Source organism: Equus przewalskii, chromosome 3 (assembly GCF_037783145.1).
Source record: "Equus przewalskii isolate Varuska chromosome 3, EquPr2, whole genome shotgun sequence".
Classification (NCBI taxonomy): domain Eukaryota; kingdom Metazoa; phylum Chordata; class Mammalia; order Perissodactyla; family Equidae; genus Equus; species Equus przewalskii.
In genome coordinates, this window is record NC_091833.1 from 8,083,279 (window position 1) to 8,098,867 (window position 15,589).

The window sequence follows — 15,589 nt, forward strand, 5'->3', positions numbered from 1 at the left end:
GTTTGGCTCCACATGGAAGAGAGGGACACTGCACTCTGGTAACACACAGCCTGTTGTTGCAAGTTGTTGTGGGAACAGAGACATGGAGCAGATTCAGAGTGTGTGTCAGCAACTCCCAGGGCCCAGCCTGCTGGACTCAGCTTGTCCAGAGGCCAAGCCAGACCCAGCAGAGGCAACTTCCTGTCAATGGAGCCCTCTGTCTTCATCTTTCCCTCTCTAAGGATGACGGTTTAATCTCCTGTCCAAGACACAGACTCTGACTTAGTGTCCAAAGAATATTTATTCCCAAAATTGAGGCCACAGATACAGAAGTTCCCCCTCTTTGGCTTCTGCCCACTCTCACCAGAGAATTCCCCAGCCTCCACAATAAGAACCTACTTGGATCCAGAAACATCTTCTATAGAATACGGCTGTCCTGGTTCCTCCAGGGCCCCTGAGGCTGGCTGGTCCATCCATTCACAATTCAATGTGTTCTGTCTGGAGTGGCTTCTCCACTGCCTCGGCCAGGAGCTTGGTCCAGAAAGCCACCTCCTTGTCTTTCAGCTTCTGGGCTGCCTGGGTGGGGACGCCAATCTGCAGGTACCCTTCCTTCTGGTCGTACACTGGCCAATGGGGCAGCCCCTCCCCATTGGGGTTCCTGGGAACAGAAGCAAATACAAATTCCCCAAAGTTACCGTGTGATTCCAACAACCTTCTGAGATTTTCAGGGACCTCTGGTGTCATCTCTGCCAAGAGGCTTGTAAGAGACAGGGAGCTCACCATCCCCTAGGCAGCCTGTCCATTTTTAGAAAGCTCCTATGTCGGAGGTCACAGGGCCAGGAATTTGACCGTCAAATATTAGAAGCTACGCCTTTCTACTAGACATGCCTTACCCCTTCCCAACCCTGCTCCCACTTTGCCGCCAAGCTCACCCATTCCGAGCAAAGTTGGCCCAGAATTTCATCACCATCTTGCTGAGTTTGATCTCTTCTTCTGAGGCACCCTCTGTGGCAAGGAGACAAAAAGCCTTTGCTACTCAAAGTGTGGTTCATGGGGCCCCAGCAGCAGCATCGCTTGAAAGCTTGTTAGAAATTCAGAATCTGAGCCCTTGCTCCAGACCCACTGAGTCAGAAGATGCATTTTAAGAAGTTTCTGGGTAATTTATGTGCAAATCAAGGTTGAGAATCACTGATGTAGAACTCAGCAAAGGGCTGTCGTCAATCCATGAGCAGGTTGCCTTCAGAGACACAACGCCTCCCCCCCCCGTGCCCCCCAGGGTTTGGCAGACTAGAGCAACCCAGCCTTCCAGGCTTGCGCTCCATTGGGTCTTTTCAAATCTCCTTCACCCACTCACATATGCACAGAATCTGAAAAATGATGGAGCTGTAATGGCCCTAGGGAGTCACCCAACCAGGAAATGCCCAGAGGCTCTGGTGTGTTACAAACTGGTCCGAGGGAGGTACAAGTTATCTGTAACTCTTGATAGTTAAGGTATTGAAGACATTGGTGAAAAGTTTTCTTTAAAATATTACATTCCTAAATATTTGAAGTTTAATAAGGCATGAGTTTTAGATAGATAGATAGATAGATAGCTGGATAGATAGACAGACAGACACATGTTAGCCCTGATTCAAGGTCAACACAAATTCTAACTTTACTCTCACTCATTCTGACATGTTTTTCTGAGTCGTGGCATTCTAGCCGTTGAGCAGACGCCAGCAGGTAATCCACCACCTGCCATATTGATGCCCAGGTCTGTATTCTTTAGTTGACATGGAGGAGAGCACATGCATGTACATTCTCCATCATGCATCATAGAGCAAGAGAAAGGTTGAGAACATTTCTAGTTCAACTCTCTTATGGTGAATTCTGGAAACTAAGGCCTGGAGAGAAAGAAGACCTTTCCCAAGTATATCAAACCAAAATTTGAACCCAGATCTTATAAGTCCAAGTTTGTAGTAACCAAACAGCCATCACCTTTGATAAGCGGGACCCCGAAGACTGAGTAGACGTCATCCCCGTGATCCCCTATCACCGTCTTGGGTTTCATGTCTGATGAGAAGCTTGGGCGATACTGAAACTCATACATGTAGGTGGGGGCTCCAGCATCTGAGAAGACATGGATTAACGCACAGTTCATTTGACCTGATGCACACCTTGATGGTATCAAGTTCTCCAGGGGTTCTGAACACTCAGGGAATTGGTGGCACCCCAGGATCCTAAGTAGGCAACAACAGCAATATTAATAACAGCTGTCCATTGTGAGTGTCAACTGTGCACTGGACACACGCGGCCCTACACAAAACCCCTGGTTATCAGTATAATAGAGACATAATTTGGAAAAGTTCTGTGATTTGCTTAAGAGTGCGTAAATGGTGGCCATGGGGCTGGATGTGATCCATGTATTTGTTGAATGAATGAATAAATGAATGAAGATTGAATGGATGAATGAATGTTGAAACTCTGGGTATATCTGTGCAAAATAACTATTATGGGGGCACCAGGTCAATTCACATTAACCACTTTGCCTACTGATGCATTCCTACTTGAGAACCCTATATACATAGAGTTTACACATAGTCTAAGAGAGACTATGTGTAAAGAGAGACCTAGTAATCAAAAATATGCAAATTGAAAGAGCATGATGTTCTTTTTTTTTTTTTTTTTTTTTTTGGTGAGGAGCGGCTTACGAAACTGGCAGCATTATTTGTGTGTTTTAAACTGACTGTCCCAAGTGAGAGAGTTAGGAAACCTGCCTCCTATACACTGCAAACCAGTGTTGCAGTCTATATGGAGAACTTTCAAATGCTCCTACAGTCCAGTCGAGTAATTTCACTTCTAAAATCCAATCCTAAGATAATTCTTAGACACTTGGATAAAGATTTGTGCACGTAAGGTTGAGCATAATGTTTTTGTAGCACAAAAATATGAGGAGCCACCCTAAATATCCAATAGGACAGGAATACTAAAGTCAATTTTAATCCATGAAATAATGGAGGTTTTCCATGAGTTTTTATGGACAGTTAGGAAATGCCTACAACATAGTGTTCCAGGAACAAATATATATATATACAATTAATTTTTAAACTATATATAAGACATGGAAATGTTATTAGAAGAAAATATATCAAAAATTTATAGCTAGAAGGAGGACTTATGAGTTATCCCTCATTTCTACTTTATGCGTTCCCATATTTTCAAAACTTTCTACAGCTGTAAGATACTATATTTTATTATATATTAATTTTATATTCAGAAACATTCTTTTTTAACAAAAGGAGTATGAGACAAACACGAACATGAAAGAATAATATTGATAAAATTTGTGTCCTCCTGGCAAAAGACCCTGAACTCACTGTCATGAGATATCAGATAAAAACACAAGTCCAGTACGGCTGGACCAGCAGACCGTGCAGCCAGGGATATCACAAAGCAGACACATAGAAAGATCCAAGAACAAGTTTATGAAAGAACAGATTTGACCCTCATGGTCCACTTGCTGAAGAGATTCATCAGGACCCAGGGCAGGAGGAAGCAGTAACTAACACCCGTGTGGTACTGTCCTGAGTGCTTGGGTACATAGTAGTTCAGCTATAGCTAATTTTTATCAGGCTTATAACATCCCAAATTTAAAACCCTCCCAGCAAGGTTAGAGGGAGAGGTCTAGACCAGAGAACCATTTCCTGGATAGCAGACTAGGTGAAGAGGGGCTCGTAGAAAAGGAAAGGTCCTGTGAGGACCTCAGAAAGCCACCCAGAAGGGACACCTCCTGTCTAGGTGACCTCACCCACCCTGATCCCACACCCCTTGGGTCAAAGTGGAAGGTCCTCTGGTAGCCCTAGCACACAGTGGGATGGACAAGGGCCAGCTGGAGATGTTGACATTCTCCAGTTCACCTGTCTTCTCACCACCCACTGTTCACTCCTCTTGACTTTCTTGGTCCGGGACAACCCTCTGGATCCTATGCTTAGCTTCAGTGTACCCCAAGCTCCACTGGTTAGCAAACTAGTTGACAGCTGGCTCGGACCTTGGAACCCTTCCAAGACATCTTCCCAAGATTTGAATTGTAGCCACCATTTCAGGTGAGGAGTCCCTGTAGCAGATGCTGTCGGTGCCTCACCACATCCCCTACTTCTGGAGATGCCACCCTGACTTCCATCTCCAGCATTGATAGCTATTTGCCGGAGGCCTTTGGACATCAGAGACCACTCTGCCCACATGTGCAGCAGGTCAAAGCACCAACCTGGGAACAGCCTTCAATCAGTGACTCATGAGAGTTCGAGGATAAATGCCCCAGTTTCTTACTGTTCGCACGAGGTAACCCTGAGAATATCTTCTGCAGGTTTCCCAGAGCTCCCCAGCTCCAGTGTCCACAGTTGACATTTGCTTGATAGGGAACCATGAATTGCCTTCCTTCCCCTTCCCGTGTCACTTCTCTACTCCTCTACTGGTGGATTCTGGGATTACCTCCCAAGTAAACTACTTGTGTTCAGATCCTTTTCTCAGAGCTTGCTTCTGATAGAACCAAAATAGCACCGTGTCCCACCCCTGGCCATGTGGAATTGATCACAGAGGGCTGACCCTTGGCAGTTTCCACATATCTGTCGATGCTGAGGGGTGAGCAGGACAAACTGAGAAGCTGGGGGGGTCAGTGGCCCTTTGCTGTGCAACCTCTGGGACTCACCTCTGTGGAGACGGGCCACAGTCACAGATGGGACACCAAACATCACATCTCCAATCAAATCCAAGAAGAGGTCTTTCTTTTTGACAGGGTCATCGGTCCCACCCAAATACTTCTCAGTGGCCGCAGGAGTCAGTTCCTCAGGAATGTTCTGAAATGGATCAAGAGTGACAGTGACCACCAACCCCTGGCAAATGACACAGCTTCTCTTCTTGCATTAATGGTGAACCTCTCCAGCCCTGTGCAACCACCCCTTACTTCACGAGGCAGGTGGGAAAGGTAGTAAAATGGGGGTAGAACCCTCTGGCAACAGTCTTCCTTCTGCCATTTAATAGTCTGTGATTTGGGGCAAGCCCCTCTTCTTTGGTCTCAGCCAATTCCTGTGATTCCCTAGACTCTTACAACAATGGGGTAGGACTTCCACAAGAGAGACGTGGCTGTCTTCTGGTCCAGCTTGCCTTCAGAGAGCGGGTAACCCATCAACTGTTAAAACAATGGTAAAGCAGTTGTGAATCATTGAGAATTAGCAAGAAGAACCAAGCTGATCAACCAACCAAACCAATGCAGGCTGACGGTCACCTTGTCACGTCTTGATGGGCATGGGTCTTTCATAAGCTGGGCAAATTCAGTACATCAAAAGGACTTATTCGACCCAGAAACTCAAGGAGTGCAAAAAGGAGAAAGTAAATGTTAAAAGAAGCTGTCCCAGTCCTTTGCAGTTTGTATGTGTATATATACGTCAGGCTACAGTCCTCACAACGGTCATTGAGACAGAGTGAGAGTGTAGAAGTGGAGGGCTCTAGGCAGAGGACAGAGAGCTCACAAATACCCTCCCTGGCTCAGCTGACAGGGGAAGCCCAGAATCCTGCCGTTATGGCTTTGGTCCTTCAGTGTAACCCCGAAATTGTTCTGATGTGAGAACTGCAGAACTCTGCACGTAATGACTCCATCCAAACCTCTGCTGTAACGGACTTGATCAAACTCTATCAAGGCTTCTAGCAGCTCAAGGCCCTGTCTTTAGAATGACCCTGTCCCCTTTAAAACTCCTGCCTGAGAAAGCTCCCTGCATCCAGGGCAATTTAACCTTTATTCCAGCCACACCTGCTGATGGGTAGGTAGGTCCCTGAACCCCCTGTTAGAGCAGCTACTTTAGAAAGCTTGCAATTGCAAATCCTTCCTGTGCCCTTTGAGATGTAAATCTATCACCCAAACAGTTTCCTTAAGGACCTGAGAGCCATCTCTTTGAAATGCAGATTTCAGGGGATGACTCTTGCTCTCTCTAATTCCCTGTGATGGGAGAAAGACCTAAGTACACTGGACACCTTGTTAGAACTTATACCAATGCCCCTTGTTACAAAGAGAGGAGAGCTTGTTTCTCCCCTGGGTAGGCACCAATTAACTAATCCTGGCAGCCTAGGCAAGTGCAAACTCCCACTCCCACCCCGTAGCCTTTCCCTGAGCACAGGGACCCTTTAAATAGACTCCAAACTTGAGTTTCAGGGACTTGAACTCAGTTCACACTGGACTCTTTTCCCTACTGCGGTGGTATAAATGAATAAAACCTGTCCTCATCATGTCAACTAGTATGCGCTTTGTTTATCTTTGGCAGAAGGGAAAGCTCTTCCTAGCTTGTAGAAGTCATTTTAAGTCAAGAGGAAGCAAGTTCCTCTGAATCTTTGCAGTTGGATGACCAGGAGCGTGTGTGGGGTTTACGGAGAAACCATGAAGGCGCCAGGCCCAAGGGGAGAGGCTGTAGGGCCGCGGCTTCACACTCCTTCACCCCCGAGCTCCTTTCCTTTCCAGGCCTCAGTTTTCTCATCTGCCCAGTGATTGTTTCTACAGGCCTCCCAGCATGGACATTTCAGGATTCTTGGATTGGAACACAATCAGAGAGTGTCTGGGGAGAGGGAACCTCAGGGCCACACACCCAGGTGAGAATTGGGCCCTCCAGAGGTTGCCAAGGAAATGTCAACTTGTGTGAAGGGGACAGCTGTCCTGGACCCCGGAGGGGCTCCACAGGAGGAGGAGATCCTGTGACCTGAGTTGGGAGAGGTGATGTGAAGGGCAGGGGAGGTGAGTCTAAGAGACCAGCACATTCTCACCGTTGGAAGAATCCAGCCAAACTCTTGCTTGTTGAATCCGATGATGTAGGGAACAGTGTTGAACGTCTTTTCAGCCAGAATCTCCTCAGGCATCTTTGGCAGCAGCACTCCATCAACCACAGTGGGCAGGAAGGGATGGCTCTGGGAAGAGGGAGCACAGTGTCTGTGCTTCGTCTCTCAAGGAAACACCTGCCTCCGCATCTCCACCTGTCTGAGCGCAAGGCCAGCACCACAGAGCTGCGTGCTCACGGCAGACACCGCAGAACTCAAGATCCTAACGAAGGAGGCTAAGTCTGTATGACTCCGGAGGGCAGAACTTCGACCAGGGGCTAGAGATGGTAAGGTGATGGGGGCAAGTCAATCACAAATGGGAATATATATGCATATATATCCATATTTACATATATTTGTGTGTATAGATTGAAATGTTGAGATGTATGTACACACGCATATTTACGTATATTTCAATTTGAAGTGTATGTCTATCTATGGGTATCTCTCTCTCTACAGTCAGTCTTCATTATTCCTGGTAGTTTAGGTCTGTAAGTCACTGTGCACCCTGAATTAGTGAACATTGAGCCAGGTTCTCAGGTTGGTTCTCCCGGGGGAAGTACAGGGTCAGGTTCCTGCGAGCCTCTGGTCACATTTTCACCCACCCTGGTTTACAAGTGTTTAAAAACATCTGATGTAATACACATCTATTACACACGATTAGTTATCGGTAGCTGCTATTGATAATAAAGCACCAGTATAGAAGGGCTCCACATTTCCCAGGCCCTGGGTAATGTGACTGCAGTTTCCTTGGCCTCCAGCATCATCACAGTGCCACATAAGACCGTTTTTTATCCATCGTCATCTCATGAAAGCACAAATGCAGCTGTTTTTACACAGCTTCATCACACGCTATGGATGTTACTCTAGCCTTTCCAGAGGGGTCTCACGGCAAATTTCCTCCTCCTTTTTCTGGATGGGCTGCAGGGTTGATCCATTAACACTGAACACACAGCCGGCAGCACTGTGACCCACGCCTGAACGAAGCTCATCAAACACACGGACTTTCTCCCATGTTGGGCACATCATGGCATTATTGTGCTTAGGAACACTAGACAGCCCCTCAGCACTATCCTTGGGACCATTTTAAAGAGAGAAACCACCAACAGAAAGCAGAAAAATCTGAAAAATGTGGCACTAATTAGACTGTGAAAAGGGCACTTCTTAATAGTATGATAGATGAAACAAGAAGACATAGTGTTGCCTTGTTGGATCTCAGATGGGAACGTACGTGTCATCACTTGACTCACACTTTCTGCCCCTCTGTGCATATCCGTGAATGACCACAAAAGTGCCCCGAGTATTGATTTTGGGTAACAAATACATTTCAGTGAATAGGTGAGTTCACAAATACAGAATTCACGATCAATGACAACTGACTGTAGCTATGTACCTGTATTTAAACATGAGCTATTCTTGATAAGTGATTTGCTTGAAGGAGGCAGTGAGCTCCCGAACGCTCAAGGTGCTGAAACTGAGACTTGGCTCCCTATCCGAGAGAAGCAGCAGGAGTAAAAGAATCAGGGATGAGCTCATGTTGTGTTGAAAAATGTATTAATATTAGGTTTCACTTTTGATGAAAAATATTTACACGATCACAGATTCAGCAGGGCCTCACTCACATATCACTGTCTAAGAAGCTGGTTCTGGGTACAGTTATGTTTCATAGTTGGTCACAGAAGTTGTTAAGAGCATGGGTATTGGAGCCAGACTATTGGGATTCGAAAGCTGCCTCTGCCACTAACTAGCTGGTAACTTGGGAAAGTGATTTCACCTGTTTGTGCCTCACTTTCCTCATTTGTAAGATGGGTTGTTGTGGGGCTTAAATGGCTGAACCCATGCAAAATGCTCAGCACAGTCTCTGGTATTTGGAAAGGGTTGGATAAACATTAGATATTATTCATGAGCAGCATTGTTACAGATCCCTTGCATAGACCCCACCCCCTTGTGCCATATTTCCAGCTCCACATACTATGTGTCATATTCCCCCTTGGATGGCAGGCGAAACTGGATAATCCCCAGGCTTTGAGACCCTGTGACTCCCAGGACCTGTGTCTGCTCCACAAGGGCCAATGAAGACCGGCCAGTTCTGGCCGCAGAGGAGAAGTTGTGTCAAGTGATCTGACTCAGCAGGACAAGGGCCCAAATCCTAATGCAATATGGCTGACAATAGGAACAGAGGATCAGGATGCCACCACTGATGTCTACAAAGGGCTGTGCGGTTCAGAAAGGGCTGCTGTGGGAAGCTGCCTAGAGGAGCAACTCCTTCTGTGAGGAAGACACACGGCAGCCCACATGAGGGAGGTGGCTCCCATCTGCAGTGGGCCTGGGGAATGAAGACTATTCCAAACAATGCGAATGGCATGAGCACAGTGACCGAGGTGTCAGTGTGTAGCACAAATCCCAGGAACCTCAGACCCCGGGAGCCCTGGGCTTGGAGGAAGGCTGTGGGGCGTGGACAGAGAGAGAGTACATGGTGTAGCACACTTTCTGCACCATGTCCGGCACAGAGCAGGGACTCAGATATGCTTTGAAAGATAACTCCATGCAGGTGAGCTGACTTGTCTGGTAAGGAGGGTCAGCCTTTTAAGAGGGGGTGACATGCCCTGACCTGGGTCCACAAGGGTAAGTCTGGCTGCACTGTGGGGCATGGTAGTAGGACGGAGAGTAGAGGTGGAAGATAGGAAAGTCCAGGAGACAGACCATGAGGGCGTGATCCGGGAGGCATCCTGCGGGGCTGACAGACACGAGCAACAGTGGGAATGGCAGTGATCACCGCTGTCCAGTATGGTTGCAGGTGGCTGCCCTGTGTAGGGCTCCTGCATCACCTGGCTCAAGTAAAAAGCCCAGTGGCCTGATTCATCCCTTCTCTTCTTCTTTTGCTCCACATCCTGTCCACTAGCACATCCTGTGAGCTGTTACTTCAAAAATATTGAGGTGCCAAGCCCTTCTCAACACCCCCTCTGCAGTGGGCTTGTCCAAGCCGCCATGACCCCTTGCCTGGATTGCTGCAGCCCAGGGTTCCCCCCAGCTGCTGTCCCTGCATCTGCTCTGCCCCTTCCCCACCTTCCATTTAGCACAGCCATCAACGAGCCCTTTGTAACATCCAAGGTCACTCACTCCCTCACTCCTCTGTTCAGAACCTTCCTAAGAATTTCTTGTGCATCCAGGAGGACGGAGGTGTCCTGAAGACTGAGATTCTTGGCTCCCTCACGGACAGCCCTGAAGATGGTGCAGCCTTCACAGCTAATCAACCCTGCAGCCTCGAGGAGAAGATCTGGGCTCCTCAATGAAGGCTCCAGAGAAACCCCTTACCCAGTTTTCTCCACCTTCCCATAGTGGAAATTTTAATCCAGGCTTCTCCCTGGGGTCATTGTTGGGATCAGGAAATGTAAACCAGAAGAGGGTTAGCTGGGCCAAGGGGAAACAGATTTGATGACTGGGAGCACTGGGCTGGGAGTCAGGGGAACATGGTCCAGTCTTATGTACTCTTGGCTGTGTTATCCAGGCAGTCATGGTCCCTCTCTGGGCCTCAGCAATATGAACACAGGCAGTTACTATGAGTCCACAGGGAGAATTCTTTCATTCATATTTAAGTGGAGCTTAAAGCTATGGGTCCTGGGACTGACCCTGTGGCCTTGTGCTTAAGTTCAGCACGCTCCACTTCAGCAGCTCGGGTGCATTTCCCGGGCACAGACCAACAACACCCACGGCAGCCACGCTGCCGCAGTGATTCACATGCAAAGTGGGGGAAGATAGGCAATAGATGCTAGCTCAGGGTGAATCTTCCTAACCAAAAAAAGAAAGAAAAGAAAAGAAGAGAAAAAAAAGAAAACATCCGTCCTTACCTCTCTGGGGTCTCCATGGAAATCAAGGGTGAAAAATTTCTGTGAAGACAAAGGCAGAGGATGTAGGTGAGAAGGGTTCCTGGAGAAAGAAGCTGGACACCCTGGCTGCCCTGGGCATGAGCACAGGGTGCAGGTGTAGGATGGTGGAGGGGCTCTGGAGAGGACGTCTGTGGTGGCGCGTGCCCCGCCCTCCATCCATTTCCCATTCTTGTTCCCCCAGGAGACAACACCTTCTTTTCCCTTTGGGGGACCTCACTCTTCCCCACTCTCAGCCCACGATTGCAGGCATCTACATGTGACCTGGGGTGCCCCATCTCCCTGACCAGAGATTAGTCCAGGGATGGGCACCATGCCATGTCAGTTCAATAGTGTTTACCCCAAATATTTTCTGGAATTATTGGGAAACAACGATTTGAAGCAGATGAGGATGCAAGTCTAGAGGGCTATTGCTGTCTTTAACTTCCCTTGGGGACAGAGAGATTTTTAACAATATCATATGTGAATCTGCATCTAGCGGCACCTGTAGCCCCCTGCTCCTGAACTGTAGTTTAGTTTTCAGGTAGTTACCTAAGAGTCTGTCACAACACATTCCTTCTTCTGTTCAAGACACTTTGAGATGAGTTTTCCCATCTTGCGTTTGAAAGTCCTGACTCATACAAGCTCTTGGAAATTCACCCCCACCCTACACTTCACTTGTGTTGTGTGTTCACCAAGATTGCACAGACTGGAATGTCACACTGTAACTAACAGGTTCTGACCAGTATGCAGCAAGTGATCAGTTTAGTCCCTCTATTATGGGTTGTAGCCATAACAGCCAGGGGTGTGTGGGGGGTGTGTATGTGTGTGTGTGTTTTGAGAAGAGTGGATAATGAGGGAAGCACTACCATATGATCTCAGAAAATCTCAGAAAGATGACATGGGCTCTTAGGTTCTCCGGGTTTTCTCAAAGTCACCAACTCTCCCTGTAAAAACTGGTTCCTCTTGTGTGACATGCAGGAGGCTGAAATGAATTTTCCCCCTTCCAGGCATCAGAATAAGACAGTCGTGCTTTTATTCTTTGAACCATTGGTCTCCTTGGTTGAGCCTGTGAAACCAGGATCAAAGCCCCAAGGCCACAGTGAACTCAAGCTATGAAAATAGAGCAGCATCAAGTGCTAGAGGCCTGTCCTGGGGCTTCGAGTAGTATCCTCAGGAGCCCAGGGTCCAGACAGAGTGCTCAGGGCTTCAAGATCCTCCTAGGTTCACATTCACACCCTCCCCCCACAAAGAGAAGAGTTCCTGTTTGTTCCAGATACTGTATTCTCTGGGTGTCTGTCCCTGTGATGACACTCTGCCCATAGCCATCCATCAATCCTCAAATGTCACCTTCTGTTTGAAGCATCCCTGCTGACTATTATAAGTGTTTCTCCTCTCTATACTTCCATCACACTTAGCCCATGAAGCATATGGTGTGTTTCTCCTCGTACAGTTCTTTTTGAACAGGGACTGCATTCGATTCATGTCTGCATCAGCCTCCCTGTTAACCGCCCATACACCTAGCATGAATGAGTGGATGGTGGATCGATGGACAGATGGATGGATGGATCGCTGGATGGAGTTGGTCAACACATGTAGTATGGGTGAATTGGATGGAGAAATGGATGTGTAGATGATAGCTAGCATATAGGACATGGATGGATCGTTGTCCTTAGAAGGATGAATGATGGAGTGAATATACAGTTGCTGGATGATGCATGGATGGTTGTTAATAGATGAATGAAATTTGTGAAAGAATGGATATTAGATTGATGAAAGGAGATCGATGAATTGGATTGATTGGTAGATAAATGGATAATAAGATGATGAAAGGATGGATGAATGGATGATACTTGGTTGAATGGACAAGTGAGTGGATACATAGTTATCCTACAACACAACTGAGACAGAGAGTCTCTGAAAATCTAGAAAACTCAGCCACCACTGGGTAATAATTGAGGTAGTTTCTAAATTAGCCAAGGCAAGTTGTGACAACCTTCTTGAAAATCTTTGTTCTTAATAATCTCATCCCTAATATTCAGGATGGTAGTTACCTCTGGGAATATGTCATGTTTCAATTTTTAATTTCTTAAACATATATCTGCAAACTAGAATGGAAACACAGTAAGTTATGATAGAGCAAGGGGATTATTACACAAGTGTTTATCATGCTATTTTTTGACTTTGCTAACGTTTCTGATATATCATGCCAAAAAACTCCAGATATTCGCCATTCACATCCAGAGGCTGACATTGCTCTTGAGATGTGAGACAGTGCCCCAACTAGATTTTCCGGGGTGAGGGTACAGTTGAAATGGTCAAGCCTGAGGCCAAGTTTACAGGGTGGGGGGCTTGGGCAGCCATGAGAATAGATACACCTACCATCTTCAGTGACGTCTCCAGGAGCTCGTCTTCTGTCTTCTGGCGCAGGCAGTCAACAATGACAGCCGAGGTCGTGGTTTTACACCCAGCTAAGATGGCAATTTGCTGTAGAGATCATGGGCAATAACAGAATTCAAGAGTGATATACCTTTCCTTGTTCAATAAAGAGCTGTTCCATCCCAACCTCAATTTCTAAAGGAAGCAGGGGTTGCAGAAAATACTCTGGACCAGTGGGTGTGGGTCCTCGTCCCAGTTATGCCACTTACTCAGCCTCTGTGTCTGATAACTTATCTCTGTTCTAACAGGCACAACGATCTCAGAGCTGAATATCTAAGGAGAGACAGCAGGAGTGAGGCTAAGAGCATCAAGTCCAGAATCACTCTGTCCTGTTTCACATCTTGGCTCATCCACTTACTAGCCATTTGGATTCAGACAAGTAACTTACAAAGTGACCAGAGGAGAAGATGCAGATGGAGAGGAGGCAGGCTCCATGATGGTGGGGCTGTGGAGAGTGTGCACAGCTCCCCAGAGCCTAGTACAGTGTCCGACACAGAATCAGTGCTCAGGATGTATTTGTTGAATAAATAGAAAGATACAGGGGCTGGCCCAGTGGCATGGTGGTTCAGTTCACATGCTCCACTTCAGTGGCCCAGAGTTTGAAGTTTCAGATCCCAGGCACAGACCTACACGCTACTCATCAAGCCATGCTGTGGTGGTGTCTCACATACAAAATAGAGGAAGGTTGCCACGAATGTTAGCTCAGGGCCAATCTTCCACACCAAGAAATAGTACAGGGAGAAGTAGAGGAGAGAGAGAAAGAGTAGAGAAAAAGAGTCTTAGATTCCCTTCATTTTGTCAATTTCTAGTGTCGATTTAATAGCAAAATCCAGCCCCATCTTTGCCAACTCTGTTTCCTTGAAATGACTTCTCCCTTCTCAACTTCAGCCTGGTCAAGTGGGCTTCTGTTGTTTATGTACAGAGAATTCTGAAGCCTCCTCAAAAATTTTAAAAACTCTTGGTGTCTTCCTTTCCTTTCCTCCTCCTCACCAGCCCCTTTAAGTCTGACTGCTGCCCCCATTGCTCCATGAAACCAGCTCTCACAGCCCTAAGTAAATGCCCCACATCACCGACTCCAGCAGGCTTTTCTCAGCTGAGCCTCCAGTGGCTCACTCTTCCTTAGCTTCCTAACAGTCTGCAGATAAAGACAAAGTCCTCACCAGGGTCCTGTGCAGCACGGCCCCCGCAATGTCCCCATCCTCAGCTCACTCAAGGTTCCCTCTGCTCCTTGTGCTCTGGTCACATCAGCCTTTCTCGTTCTCTCTCACTTGAGATACTTCCTCCTACTGCAGAACACCTTGCATCCTATACCTCTTTCAGATATGCTTTTCTCACCAAGTAAATTACTGTACCTTCTTCTTATCCCAACTCACTAGCCATTTTTTCAGAAACACTTTCTTGATGACCTCCCCTACTCAAGGGACTAACTGCGATTTTAGATTCTGTTGTGACATCACATACCTCTGCTTTATTGCTCTTGTCAATGCTGACATTTTATAAGTTTATAATTTGTGTGATTATGTAATCATTAACCTGTCTCCTCCATGAGAACGGAAGTTTCATGAGGTTTCTAGACATCTGGCTAGATCAAAATTATTTGTTGAGTAAGTGAGTGAATCAATGAATGAATTCTCCAGGAAGCACCCCCAGGCACCGGTCCTCAGGGAGGAGCCACATCAGGCCCACATGCTGCAGGTGGGTTCACCAGAACTCAGACCCTGAGAGGCAAAACACACAGTGACAGTCCACTGCCAGTGGCATGGTGGGACTGGCCCAACACCCCACCTTGGCTCGCTTTGGGAAGCGTGGTCTGTGGACAGTGCTCTGAGCTGACAGTCCAGTATCATGAGCTTGAGTCCCAGCACTGTCCCATCACTCTCCGACCTTAACCAGCTGCTTCCACTCTCTGCCCCAGGTTGCTCAGCGGACGGGAGGTGGGTGATGTGTCTCCTTGCCTTTCCCACTCAGCCATTCTCACTTCTGTGATGCTTTGAGGGTGTCAGCTGGATTCCATAGCAGAAGGGCCCCTGAAGACTCCATGAGAGCAGAGCAAAGGGTGCAAGGAAGATCTAGTGTGAGACTCACCTGAGCTTCAGCCTTCGAGTCCTTCTTGACCAGGCAAGTAGTGAGGGCCACGCCACTCTCAGAGATGGCCCGGTGGAAGAGGTTCTTGGCCAGTGGAGATAACACCTGGGAGGGAAGCGGAGAGGAACAGCGTTCATGCTTGGGGAGGGGTCTGTGAGAGCTGTGTCTATCGACAGCTCTCCCCTGACCCCCTTTCCCCTGGAACCCTGGCATGCAGTGCACATTACAGCTTCTTACTTGCCCTGGCCTGTTCCCCAGACTGACCCTGGGACCTGGCTTCTCCCGGAAAACCTCCCTCAGCTGGAGGCAGCCAGGAGCACAGAGTGAGGGACAGAACAGGAAATGTGTGGCATGTGTTGATTATAACAATCAACGTATCCGAATGATGC

At 47.5% G+C, this 15,589-nt stretch overlaps 1 protein-coding gene across 3 annotated transcripts in view; it reads right to left on the reverse strand.

Moving 5' to 3' along the window:
* Window positions 1–260: 260 nt before the first annotated feature.
* The window catches only part of LOC103542785 (liver carboxylesterase-like), a 31,437-nt gene continuing 16,108 nt past the window's right edge, over window positions 261–15,589 (reverse strand). For all 3 annotated transcript variants that reach the window (XM_070613678.1, XM_070613677.1, XM_070613679.1), the window contains 9 exons: window positions 15,201–15,305; window positions 13,059–13,163; window positions 10,662–10,700; window positions 6,763–6,903; window positions 5,063–5,143; window positions 4,664–4,811; window positions 1,957–2,088; window positions 912–984; window positions 261–637 (listed from right to left, as the gene is read on the reverse strand). In XM_070613678.1, coding sequence (XP_070469779.1) covers window positions 457–637; window positions 912–984; window positions 1,957–2,088; window positions 4,664–4,811; window positions 5,063–5,143; window positions 6,763–6,903; window positions 10,662–10,700; window positions 13,059–13,163; window positions 15,201–15,305 — 1,005 coding nt within the window. In that variant the 3' untranslated portion in view covers window positions 261–456. The remainder of the gene's footprint in view (window positions 638–911; window positions 985–1,956; window positions 2,089–4,663; window positions 4,812–5,062; window positions 5,144–6,762; window positions 6,904–10,661; window positions 10,701–13,058; window positions 13,164–15,200; window positions 15,306–15,589) is intronic.